At 41.4% G+C, this 13,546-nt stretch overlaps 1 protein-coding gene across 1 annotated transcript; it reads left to right on the top strand.

The window, feature by feature from the left end:
• The first annotated feature begins 2,819 nt into the window (after positions 1 to 2,819).
• LOC147622423 (DExH-box ATP-dependent RNA helicase DExH15 chloroplastic-like) lies at positions 2,820 to 8,247 on the top strand. The gene has a single exon (XM_086821974.1). It carries the CDS (start codon positions 3,019 to 3,021, stop codon positions 7,915 to 7,917), a length of 4,899 nt encoding a protein of 1,632 aa, XP_086678100.1. The 5' UTR covers positions 2,820 to 3,018; the 3' UTR covers positions 7,918 to 8,247.
• Positions 8,248 to 13,546: the final 5,299 nt, after the last annotated feature.

Raw genomic sequence — 13,546 nt, 5'->3', positions numbered from 1 at the left:
ATGTGTACCTATTAGCTTTTTCGCCATTAATTAATTAATGCCCACTAGCATGGGCATTAATCGATTAATACAAAACTTTTCTTTCACTATGGTTTTTCACAAAGTTACTTAAACCTCTAAGGTCATTACAAAGAAATTCAAACCTTAATTGACACAAAGATAAGGTTATAATTTCAAACAATTCAAAATAAAATATGCCATCATAAATCTGAAATTCACCAAATGACTTAAAATATTTTCTCCATTCAGTTGGAAAAGGAAAATTATACAAAAAAGATATTTTTTTATTAACAATAGTGGAAAATTTTACATCGACAAAAGTGATGCTTTATACAATGATAATCACAAAAATACATATTCGAGACGTTCTCATATCTATCCTTTGAAATTTTCTACATAAAGATAGTATCTTTTAAATTTTTACTGTGCTACAAAGATACAAATTTCTATTACTTCTCTCATATTTGTTGGATCCAAAAGAGAGCGAATTTCCCATGCAGTACATTCTCATTGCAAACATTGTCATCACTATCCACAACATCACTATCCACAATGATGGGGTTGCTTCTTGATCGTGGATTAGCATCCCTGGTTGTTCATCTTCCACTCCACCACTGTCTACATCTCGAAAGTACTTGAAATTTCCTTTCCCTTATGTGCAATGGGTGGGTCAAGGGAAGATCATTTGGCCCAATTAATCAAAACCCTCAGTAGGCATAGAGCGAGGCAGCATGCGTTCACGCTCCCCATTTGCAGAGCTTAAGTGCCAATGGTTAGTTTTGTCACCAGGTAGCCAGCCCCAAAAGGAACTTCAATTCACCAAGCTTTGCCCTCGTCTTAATACTGAAAGCAAGCTCACTCTTTGTTGTTGAGTTACCCCTTGAGGCCCATAGACTTTTTGGTTCGAAATACGGGCCTTCGTTCGTTGGATGATTGAGGATGAAAAGACTTTTACTACCGTTTGAAAATGGAGATTCTCAAAGAGATGATTGAGGATGAAAAATGGAGACTTTTACTATCATTTGAAAATGGAGATGCTCAAAGAGACGATTGAGGATGAAAAGACTTTTACTACCATCTAAAAATGGAGATGCTCATCACATAGATGATTGAGGATGAAAAGACTTTTACTATGATCTTAAAATGAAGATGATTCAAAGTTCCACCCCTTTCGTGTGCAAACATGCCACTGACACATTCGGCTTGAATAAACTATTCCAATGGTTCCCAATATACAAGGTCCATACTACCATTCCCAATGCCAATAGTCACAGAGACCTCCATTAGCTTAGTTTTTTACTCACCCTAGGATCAGATGCAAATTTCTTTTGTTTCACACGTTCATAGGATTCAGCAAACCTCGCTCTCTTTTGATAGAGCACAGGCTCTGCAAAGCCTCCTTTCCCTTAAGAGGGGTTACAATATGCTCACAACAAGCAGACTCTACATGTGCACATTGATCTGACGAGGAGCAGTATAAGGTGTGGATTCAAAGTCAACACATAGCAAAGTTGTGTCCATGACAGCTTTACCATGTTCATTTGCATGGGCACCACCAACATCCAACAGAGGGCTATACATGGGAGCTTTGCCACGTGCATGTCGACGGACAACAGGAGAAGGGAACCACCCAAACCCAAGAGAACACAACATCTACCAACAGAAGTAGAAGGATCATCACTAAGGACAACTCAATGCCATGAGGGAGCCATCCAAGATGGACATACACAGACAACAACCATCACATAATTTTATATATATAGCAAAACCCTAGTTAACCACAGCAAAACAAAACGACAAGAAAATTTAACCACCATCATTAAACCATAGAATATAAAGCAACCAACGTCTACTTCTTCCCTTCAAACAGAGCACACGATCACAGACAAGGAACCATATCAACATGATAAATAAAGCACCCAAGGGCTACTTGATATAGAAAGAGATAGTTGGAGCACAATTGGAAGATGACATCCCTACATATCACTTGCAATTGGCACCGAGGGACGACAACCACGAGGTCTGGTACGAGGTCGACAAATCTGCAGACGGCGAGCACGATACTGCCATCATGATGTGGGGAGGGCCAACTCTCGAAAACCTTACTGCTTTATTGAAACATGACGTGGGGAGGGGCACACCATGCGAAATATCCAATCAAATGATTAGATATTTCACTTAACCCTTAATAAACCTAAGGAGTTTTTAAGCCTTAGTAAACCTAAGGCATCCAATTTTGCAAACCTTAGTCATCCACTTCCACTTAATTAATTAATAGAAAAAAGTAAACATTGGGTGCTTTATAGTATTGCATGGATGGGGTAGATGGACTATGACACATGAGAGGATACCCTAAAGAGAGCAATTTCAAGAATAATGTTAGTAGACTGGAAACAAATGAGGAAATACTCTATGAAAGGGTTGTATTTGGAGAGATACTAGGGAAACGTAATACTATGTATTCATAGACATATTCAAGCAAGCCTAAGGTACCCAAACAACGACCGACCACCAATCACCGAGCGAGCACCGGCCACCGAGCGACCACCAAGAAAAAAAATAAATCTCTGTCTCTCTCTTTCTCCCCGTGTAGTGACAAAGAAAGCGAACTGTAAATCGTCCTCTCTCTCTCTTTTACGAGGGCTTTCGCCTAGAAGAAAAAAAAATGGACCACCTTTTATACGCACAATGAGATGGATACGAGAAGATTCCAAACATCGTTTTAAAATTTAGGACCCATATTAGAAATACTCTATGAAAGGGTTGTATTTGGAGAGAAACAAGGTAAAAAATGCAATATGAAGGTTTAAGCCTGCCTTAAACGCAATTTGCAATACGACAGTTTAAACCTTCCTTAAACCTTTCGCGAAGGCAGTGGATTCTCACTGATCTTAAATAAAAAATTTCAATCAGTGAACTCTGCCCTTCTCTCTCTCTCTCTCTCTCTCTCTCTCTCTCACATTCTATGGCAATGGCAAGCTATGGCTGACAAGCCCTACATTAACCTACACCATCGCCATGGTTGACCTAGAACGTTGCTGTCCCGCCAGTGGATGCTTAATTTCCCCCGTCCAGCTCTCGCCTTATCCATGCCGCCTGCCAAGCTTCGTGTTTCTACTGCGCCTGGAGAAGAGATCTCATCACCATGGATCCCGCTACCTTGCAGGCCCCATCTCAGGTATGGCAATTTCTCCCTTCTCTTCAAGAAACCATCACAGAGGATCTGCAGTAGTTTCTGCAGAAACAGTAATTTTGCAGCAAGTAGAAGAGGAAACCCTAACAAATTCGTGCGATTTGCCCTACAATGCGAACTCCGCCCTGATTGTAGAGAGCTGGGGCACCATTTACACAGGCCCAGATGACTCTAAGTACTGGAATTTAACGAAGAGTTACCCTTACCCTGTTGGTTACACCTCCATCAAGACCTACAAGGGGCGGCAGTATCGGCAGAGCATCGAAGAAGGCCCTCATGGCCCTGTCTTTGTGGTTGAAGAGGCTGATAAGGGTGTTTTCTCTTCGGAATCTCCACAGAAAGTGTGGAATGATGTAGTGCAGGAGGATGGCCAGCATGTGCAAGGTGCTCGGCATTTTGGCTTTCAGTGTGCAGATGTTGTCAAGGTTCTCCGAGCATTGCCAAAGCTGCATAAAGGTGACAATAGAGAAGAAACCTGGAATGAAATAGAGGCAGAGGGACATGATGATTGTATGGCTGAAGGGCAGGTTTCTGATACCATCAGGAGTGAGAGGAATCAAGAGTTTTCAAAGGCTGAGAATGAAGGTGAAGAAGAAGAAGTCGACAATGATGATGATGAATTACAAGATGTGGAAGACCACAATGTCCATGATGACGACGACCACGATCGTGACAATGATGATGATGATGGTGAGAGGGATCATTTGTCTTTTGATGTTTACTCCAGCAAACACAGAGTACAAGTTGATGATGACTCTCCTGCATTTGATGATATGGGACCCTTGCTTAATAATTTTAAACACTCTTTTAGTCCAACTCACGAAGAATCAAAGTTTGATAGGTTTGAAACGTATGGTTCAGTAGAAGAAGCCTATAAGGAAGATATTGGAGCAGCAAGCAATGCAGTGTATTATCCTCTAGACCATTTGAGGCCAAAGACAGCTGGAACCATAGAAAAACGGGTATGGAGAAAGGGGGAAGGTTTAACTGGTCATGGGGTTAGCAATGGGAAACAACAGGGGGTTGAAAGACCAGGGAGTGATGAATGGAGCTTGTCTAGCAAAGGAGCACAGCCCAGAGTGAGCATGACAACGAGCTTTAATGAATCTAAGTCATGGGACAGCCCTTTCCCAAGAAAAAGAGAAGAAATCTCCAAAAGCTCTCACATGCTACTAGAGCTTTTGCAGAAATGGAACAAGGTAAAGAGATGGAACCGTGATTCAGGAGATAGATTGAGAGGTCGAGTGGAAAATAAATACTCTCAGCTACGTGAGGAGAGTGAACAACACCACAATGCCTTTTGGGGGGATGAAAGAGCTTCTGTCCCAGTGAACAAGCCTGTTTTTGAAGGCCCTGCTTCAGAAACTAATCCTACTGATCTAAAAGGCAATCTATCTTTAACACAGTTGAGGAGTTTTCAAGGTCAAGAAATCATGCAGAGTAGTTTCTTCTCATCGGAAGATGGGGAATATGCCCTGGATGAGCTTAGGATGTCTGACAATGTCGATGAGAGCACAGATTATGCAATAAGTAGGCTCTTTGAGACAGTTGGAAAGAAGAATGCCCTGCCAACTGGCATTAAGTCTCCACCAAGGCTTGGAAGGTTGGCTGGGGAAAATAGTAAGATCACTAACCATGTGGAGAAGAGCTGGAATAGTGCTGCAATTAGCTGGTCCACAGAAACTGTAGACTATCAGACAAGTCCGGAGCATGCTGATGGTCTCAAAAATATCAGGAAGATGGACCGAGATGAGTCCAAGGTTTCAAGTTTCTCAGAGAGGAGGATGACCAGCAATGGGATCTCTGAACCAGTGAAAAAGAGGGCAGGGGGTACACAGTTGATAGATAGGGGAGCACAGATGCCAGAGAAAAAGAAGATCGAGGATACCAGGCTCATTGAAGTTGTGAGGAAGCTGGTGGGCAACAAGAGGTTTGAAGATGCTCTGTCAGCTGTAAAGCGTGCGAAACTATCTGGTCTGGATGTGCATGAGGATGTGTATGAGGTGTTCATGGGTGGAGTTAAACTAGATTTATGGCAGAAACAGGTCTTGAAGCATGTGCAGGATGGGAATTCTGTGCTTGTCTCTGCTCCTAGTGGTGCTGGCAAGTCAGCCGCCGCTGAATACTGCCTCTACAGGAATGTAATGGAAGAACATCGGACTCTGTTTGTCACTCCATATGAACATATGGTGAGACAGAAACTGCACAAATTAGGGAGCATTTTTGGCCATGGCAATGTAGGGGGGACATGGACAAGGATGAAGGTGCAGAAGGATCACAAAATTGTAGTGCTAACCCTAGAAAATCTTGCTGAAATGCTGCGAGAGTTGAATGGCCCAGGGGGCTCAGAATTCCGCTTCTTCTTTGAAGGTGTCAACCTAGTTGTGCTGGATAAGTTCCATACATTTGGTGAGGCAAACTATGGGAACTTATGGGAGGAAGTGTTTATGCTTATGGATGCTAAGATCAGAGTCATAGCGCTCACATTGCCAGCCAGTAATGAAGACCAGATAGTCTCCTGGATTGACATGAACAGAGGCCCTTGCAAGCTTGTTAGCTGCAGATCAGGGCCTGTTCCAAAACGCTACTTGTTCTGTCATGGATCTGAACTTCTTCCTCTTCTTGACACAAAGGGTGTGCAGCTGAATGATGTCCTTTCTGAAACCAGTGGTGGTTACGATAATTTTATGACCAAAGAGCAGCTTGAGTCCTTTTTTTGGTCCGGTTATGACAAGCCCAGTTTGAAGCATGCTCTTAGTTCGCTGGATGATAATGCCATGCTACCAGCCTTCTTGGTCTTTTTCAATTTGAAAGGCTGTGGTGATGCAATGCAGGATGCCCTTGCAGCTCTGGGGGAGGGACTGCTCTCCAGGCCAGAGATTGCAAAACTGGAAACTCATTTGAATGAACTTGCAAAAAGCCATCCTGATCTGGTAAAGCACATAGAAGAAGAAGACAGAAAAGCTCTTTGCAAGGGTTTCGCAGCTTACCATGAAGGGAAGCTGCCTTTATGGCAAACATTCGTCCTCAAGCTTTTCCAAGAGAACCTCGTGAAGCTTCTTATAGTCACAGAAAGCATTTTGTTCCATACTGAAGTTGTGGCTCGTACTATCATTTTGCCGGAGACTTGCAAAGTGATGAAGGATGGAATTTGCCCCATCCCTTCTGGGCAAGTTCTGCAACTTTTTGGAAGTGCTGGAAGACGGGGATATGACATTGAAGGCAATGTGGTTTTCTTGAAAAGCTTCTATTCTGGCCCCAAAGAGGCAGCATCTCTGGTGCTCGAGAATAACTTCAAAATCACTTCGTGTTACAGGCCATCATATTCTCTGGTGGTGAACTTGATGGCAAAGCAGAAGCTCTCTAAAGTGAAGCAGATTTTAGGCAGCAGCCTTTGTGATTTTGTATTCTATAACACACATGCGAAGGATAGAAAGCTTGAAGATCTTGATACAAGGATCCTGAACTGCTTGGAATCCAAATCAGATTTAGAGGTCAAGCTCTTTCAGGGCTTGACAGATGTAAATAAACAGAAGCTGTTGGATGCCGCAATGTTCACACGAGTTGATATCAGAATGACCCTCCATTCAGCATCACAGAGCGGCAATGCCTTCCCTGGTGTTCTCCTTGCTGTTGTTCCAGGTCAGGCCGAGTCATTTTACATTGTCTTTGGAGCAGATAACAATTTTCGGCTGCTACCAGCCGGGGCTCTTGATCATGTGTACACAAAGGAGTTATCGCCTCTTGACATTCTATATAAACAATCAACTGGACAGATGCTACACCCCCCTGTGATTCCTTCTAAAGAGAGCTGGACAGTGGAACACGATGGGACTTGTGGCTACGTTGCCAGTGGAAATTCACAAACCAAGGAGTATGTGAAGCTGTTGATGGATTATCCAATCCAACTAAATGTTGTCAAGGAGGGGCTTCACCTAAGAGAGGAGATTCTTTTGTTGGAAGCTCAGATATCAAATCTGATTGAAATGAGGAGGAGCCTCCACACACACAAGCAGAATGGTGATGAAAAGATCAGTAGCTCTATGGATGCCGATGAGGCAACATTACAATTGGGTGAGAGTGAAACGTGGAAAGAGTCGTTGAGGCTGCTCAAGATATTGGAAAGGGTGGATGCTTTGTCTGTGATTGAGAACCAAGGGGTTCATGTGAAGCTTAAGCCTCTAGGTATGCTTATATCAAGGCTTCATAATGTGGACAATGAGCTGTGGCTAGCTGTGGTGGTGACCTCCAACTATGTGAAGCAACTGCTGCCCGCTGAGTTTGCTGGCATAATCTCGACAATGGTGCCATTAGAGCCTGAAGTGGAGAGCCTTTTCACTGATCAGAGGGAGCTTTTGTACAAGGTCACTAAGCCCCTCAACAACGCATTCACAAAGTTGGATGTGCTTAGGAAACAGGTGGCAGCTTTGCAAAGATCATACACTCCACCACTACATTTTGGTACAGCATTTGCTGGCATGGTGTATGCATGGGCTTGCGGCAAACCCGGCACTGCCGGTTTCAACCTTGTGAGCACTAATGATGCTGATGTAGCATGGAAGTTGAGAAGTGTGGTGAAATATGCCAACTTGGTAAGCAGAGCTTGCAGTCAAGTCTCTGTAGATATTTCTGAACCCAATGACTTCGGTAACCTTTCCACAATAGCAAGGAGAGCAGAAGAGTTGCTCTCAAGACATCTTACTGCTGTAGATAGAAACATGTAGTCTTGCCAAACATTGTCACGGTTCTCTCCTTGGATGAGAGAAGCTCTCTCTTTTATAAGACAATGTATTCTTTTGAGATTTTTCCCCTGAAAAGAAGAAAAAGGGGGTGATACAGGCCATGCTTATGTGCCCTCTAGAATAGGGAGGTTCTCCTTCTAATGATTATGATCTCGAATTTAGATTGTTACCATGTAATGAAAGGGGCTTGGGTTTGAACATAAGGAAAGCCCATGGGCATGGATATGGCCGGGCAAGTATAGGGGCCTAATTAAATTATATTTCTTGGAGCTCCAAGCTTCTATGGCTATGGTAATACTCCCTTGAGTGCATGTGGTACTCCATTATGAGTGCATGTGGTACTCCATTATGAGTGCATTCTTTTTCTTTTTCTCCCCATCATTACAGTGGTATGAGAGTTTTGTCTTTGATCTAATTTTTTGAATTTTTTTTAAATTTTTGTATTTTCTTGATTTTCTTGAGTTTCTTGGAAATTTTCGTGATTTCTTAATCAAGAAATAGAGCATGAGGATGGTAGGATGCTGGAAATTTCTTTGATTTTTTGATTGATCTAAGTTTTGGGGGGTTATGGGTCACTCTGGACCAACATTTAGGATAGCCGCTCCAAAATTTGAAGAGCATGACTAAAATTGGGAGAAATTTGTTGTTAATCATGATTAGTTTTTTAAATCAAAACGTTTATGCTTTTCCTTCTCCTCCTTATATTTGATCTTGGAGAGAATATGGCTTTAATCCATAGCCATATTCTCTTAGGATTTTGATGTGTATCATCTTCATCTTCACAAAGAGTCCTTCCTTGTTTAATTTGATGTCCATTTGAAGGTGAATCTATTGGTCGCCATTTGCAGATTTTCGCCTTCTTGTGGAGCCAAAACAGAGAGGTGTGCTTAGCCATTACTTGGTGGTGCTTGGGGAGGACTAGGATAAGATCGTTGAGATATTTCTCCACGTTTTTTTTTCTCTGCTGTCGTGAGGAATTATGCGTTGCTATCGACTGCATACTGCGCGTTTTCAACTGCATATTGCGCATTTTCGTGAGGGATTGAAGCCTAATTAGTTGCGTAGGAAGCCTATGAAGCTTAATGCTGCATACTGCGTGTTTTCGGCTAGGATTGAAGCCTTATTAGTTGCGTAGGAAGCCCATGAAGCTTAATAGGCTTAATGTGGTTGATTTTTTCTGAACCTTGAAGAGCTGAAGTTGCTACGTGAATTTTTTAATCATCAAGGCCACAATTCATGCCATTCGATTACACTTGCTTCAAATCAAGGTTTCCATGATTGTTCTCAACTAGATAGTCTCCCAATGATGCCTTTCTCTTGGATGGTCTCATGTCTTGTAAAGCTTGGAAAAATGGTGAGTTTTTGGTTTTCTTTGAAATATTCCATGGCAGCTTGCATAAGAGCACCAAAACTTCATTATCATTGAAGAAATCTTGTAGCAACTATTGCATTTCAATATTGGTGAGAAGATATTGTGCTTGCATGGAACACTTTGAGGATACTATGCCTACTCCTTGAAGTGTGGAGATATTGCTTGCAAGTTCTTTGGTCTTTTGGACTCACATGGTGTTCAATGCCATTTGGATGATTGTCTTGCTCATTAATGATGGCTATGAAGTGAAGGCAAAGGGTTGAAGTGCTATCCATGAAAACAGTGAGTTATGGTTTCATATTAGTGCCAAAACTTGGCCTAAAGCAAGCACATGCATGTGCTTACATGAACCAATGATTGCATTGATCTTGGGAGTCCTTATTTGAAGCTAATCCTTGCAAGTCATATGCCTTGTGATTCATGGTGTTGGATGCTATTTTTATGTTATTTTGTTGTGATTTGGTGTATCGGAGCTACTTTGGATGATTGAGAGAAAACATAAGTACATATGTCATTTTGTTGTGATTTGGTGTATTTGATCTTCTTTGATGACATACTTGTGTATAGCAAGTCAAGGAAAGAGCACTAGGTGCATGTGGAGCAAGTGTTGAAGGTATTGAGAGAGCACAAGTTGTTTGCCAACCAAGCAAAGCAAGTGCACCTTTATGTCATAAGAAGTGGAATACTTGGGTCACATTATGAGCAATGATGGTATTAAGATGGATCCTAAGAAGGTACAATGTGTGAAAGAGTGGCCTACACCCGCCAAAACTACTCAACTAAGGGGATTTTTAGGATTATCATCCTTTTATAGGAGGTTCATACACCATTATGCTCCCATGTCAATCCCACTTACTGATAGGCTTAAGAAGGAAGCATTTTTTTGGGATGCTGTCACCGATAAGAGCTTTCAAGAGCTCAAGCAAGCACTCATTTCATCTCCAATATTGGTTTGCTCTAATTTCTCTAAGCCTTTCACTATACGGACTGATGCAAGTGGGAGAGGAATTGGTGCCATGCTATATCAAGAGCATGGGGTAATTGCTTACGAGAGTAGAAAGCTCACCGAGAAGGAGAGGGAGCTTCATGTTTATGATCAAGAAATGTTGACAATTCTGCATGCCGTAAAGAAGTGGCATTACTATTTGTATGGTGGGCATTTCAAAGTAAGGACCGATCACCAAGTACTCCAATTTTTTCTCACCTAACAAAACCTTTCTCCAAAGAAAAAGAGATGGCTTGCTACCTTGCAAAATTAAGATTTTCGAGATCTCTTACACAGTGGGAAAGGATAATGTTATGGCGGATGCACTTTCTAGGATGTGGGCTTGCACTATACATGCTATTTTGGAGGTGCATTACGATTAGATTCATGAGATACAAGAGGAGTATTTGGTGGATGACATGGTTGGTCTAATGTTTCAAAAATTACATCAAGGGTTATGTGATGAATATCCACATTTGGAGGTGTGCAATTAGTTGCTTTGGTACAAGGGAAAGGTCTATTTGGTTCCTCACTCATCCTTCAAGCTAAAAATCCTACAAGAGACGCACTCTTCACACATGGCGGGTCATTTGGGAGTGTTCAAGACCTATGATAAGATACAGAAGAGTTTTTGGAAAGGACTTTGGAAGGATGTGTATGAATATGTGCAAAAGTGTTTGCCTTGCCAACAAAACAAGGATCCCAATCAATTACCGGGAGGATTGTTGCAACCATTGCCTATTCCGGAAAGAAAGTGGACCCACATAGCCATGGATTTCATTACCGGGCTACCCACTACTAAGCAAGGGTGGAATAGCATCTCTGTGGTAGTGGATAGATTAACAAAGGCGGATCATTTCATACCCACAAAGGTGCAATATACAGCTCTTCTATGGTGACTTAACAATTTATGGAGCATGTGTTTAGGTTGTATGGAATGCCAAAGCACGTGGTGAGTGATAGGGATGTCAAGTTTATAAGCCATTTTTGGAAGGGTGTCTTTGATTCCATGGGGACCAAACTCACTCCAAGTACTGCCTATCATCTGCAAACAGATGGCCAAACCGAGAGGGTGAACAAGTGGCTCGAAATCTATTTGAGACACTATTGTTATGACACCCAAGTTTCATGGATAAATGGCTGCACTTAGCTGAATTTTGCCATAGCAACACCTATCACATGAGTATTGGTATGTCTCCGTTTGAAGCCATGTATGGGTATAAAGTGCACATACCTTCTATTGCATTTAATGAGGAAAAGGTGAATCCTCAAGCCAAAGCAGAGATTGAGAATATGTGTGCAATATTGCAAAGGTGCAAGGATAATATGGCTACGGCACAAAACCAAATGCAACAATATGCCGATGAGTCAAGGAAGCATGTGGAGTTCAAAGAAGGGGATTATGTATTCTTAAGAATCCCTAAGTCAAGGTATGCTTCTTTGAAGGGAGACACCAATACAAAGCGTGCTGATCGCTTTTATGGACCTTACAAGGTGTTGAGAAGAATTGGTGAGGTTGCCTATCAATTGTTGTTACCTTCTACCACAAGGATCCACAATGTGTTTCATGTGTCACATTTGAAGAAGTATGTGGGACCTCAATTGGAAGTGATTGATGAGTTGCCTCCTATGGATGAAGAGGGAATGATTCAATATGCGGGTAGAGAAGGTGATTGGAATGAAGGAAAGACACCTTCATAATAGGTCTATTTTTGAGTACCTTGTGAAGTGGAGAAGCTTGCCTAATGAAGAAGCTTCTTGGCAATCCGAAGGCTTTATGAAAGACCATTCGGAGCTTCTACAAGCAATGAATCATAGTGGATAAAGTGGTATAGCTGTATGGTGTCTTTGGATAGCTATTTGCATGGATTGGGATGAGTGCCATTACTGTAAATTTACTATATGGACAGCCATGGCCATTGGTGTATTTCACCACTCATCAATCAAAGTTCAACAAGACTTCGCGGGCTTATGGACATCATAGAGAGTAGTCCATATGTACATCAAATAAGTGGACAACTCTATGTGGAATTCTCTTGTGTGAGACTTTTGAAATTGCAACAAATGTACTTCTGCATTCATGAGGGAAGTCAAGAAGATTCCCAACAGCCCATACATTACTCCACACATGGTTTCGAGGATGAAACCTTTGGGTGGGGATGGTTTGTAACGAAAGGGGCTTGGGTTTGAACATAAGGGAAGCCCATAGGCATGGATATGGTCGGGCAAGTATGGGGGCCCAACATTAATAAGTGTGAAAAGGTGGGCAAGTATATAAGTGAACAAATTGTAATTAGAGACATCTAATCATTTGGACTAATCAAATCATAGCTTCAAGATTCTATGGCTATGGTGATACTTCCTTGAGTGCATGTGGTACTCCATCATGAGTGCATTCTCTTTCTTTCTCTCCCCATCATTACATACCATATAATATGACATAATATAACAAGGCTTGTGAAGTTTCATGAATATTATAGTTCATCACTTGAAATCTTGGAAGGAATAGCAAAGAGAAAGGATCCAAGATGCGGCCTCAAAGTTTTCAAAAGGGTATGAATATCTAAATTTGATGGATTAATAAAGACAAGCAAAGACACCAAAGTTTGGAATGAAGAACTCGTGAGTCTGATGAAACGACTTACAATACAACTTTTAATCATCAATCAACAAGCACATTTAACTTTTTTTTTAAAGTTTACAATAATTCAAACATTAAAAACATGCTTTTTAAATCTTCTCATAGCCATTCTCTAATGGTTAGAAGGTTTTTTTTTGTGTTTGGAAGATTCATCTGCGGCCATACTTTTTTGCTCTCATTTTGAGACACAACATACTTTCTTGAATACATAATCAACGATCGATACAAAATGACCATTTATATGATGTCCCATAGACCACCAAAACATACATGAATATGGAAAACAAAATAGTCCAACAAAATGTAATATGAAGAATGCCTAATACCGTTGTAGCATGACCTATTCCTATGTCCACAGAATGATTGGTGTTAACTCAACCTTTGGAAGTGTCTCACAACCCAGAACATACATAAATATGGAAACAAAACAGTTCAACAAAATGTAATATGAGCAGTCCCTGACACTTTTGCCATATGAGCTATTTCATTGTAGTTTTGTTTCTCCACTCACATACTGCTTGATGTGCATTGCATCTTGATCTTCCACTAAGTGAAAGCAAGACACAAGCATTGTGGAGGCTCTAAAATTCTAACAGAGTAAGTCAAATTTTTC

This window comes from Cibotium barometz, chromosome 28 (genome assembly GCF_041138505.1).
Source record: "Cibotium barometz isolate CiBa-2024 chromosome 28, ASM4113850v1, whole genome shotgun sequence".
Classification (NCBI taxonomy): domain Eukaryota; kingdom Viridiplantae; phylum Streptophyta; class Polypodiopsida; order Cyatheales; family Cibotiaceae; genus Cibotium; species Cibotium barometz.
This window is presented reverse-complemented; position numbering and strand designations above follow the sequence as displayed.

What these genes read in the sequence shown, in the direction of transcription:
- LOC147622423 (XM_086821974.1), top strand. Translation starts at nt 3,019, where the DNA reads ATGGTTGACCTAGAACGTTGCTGTCCCGCCAGTGGATGCTTAATTTCC.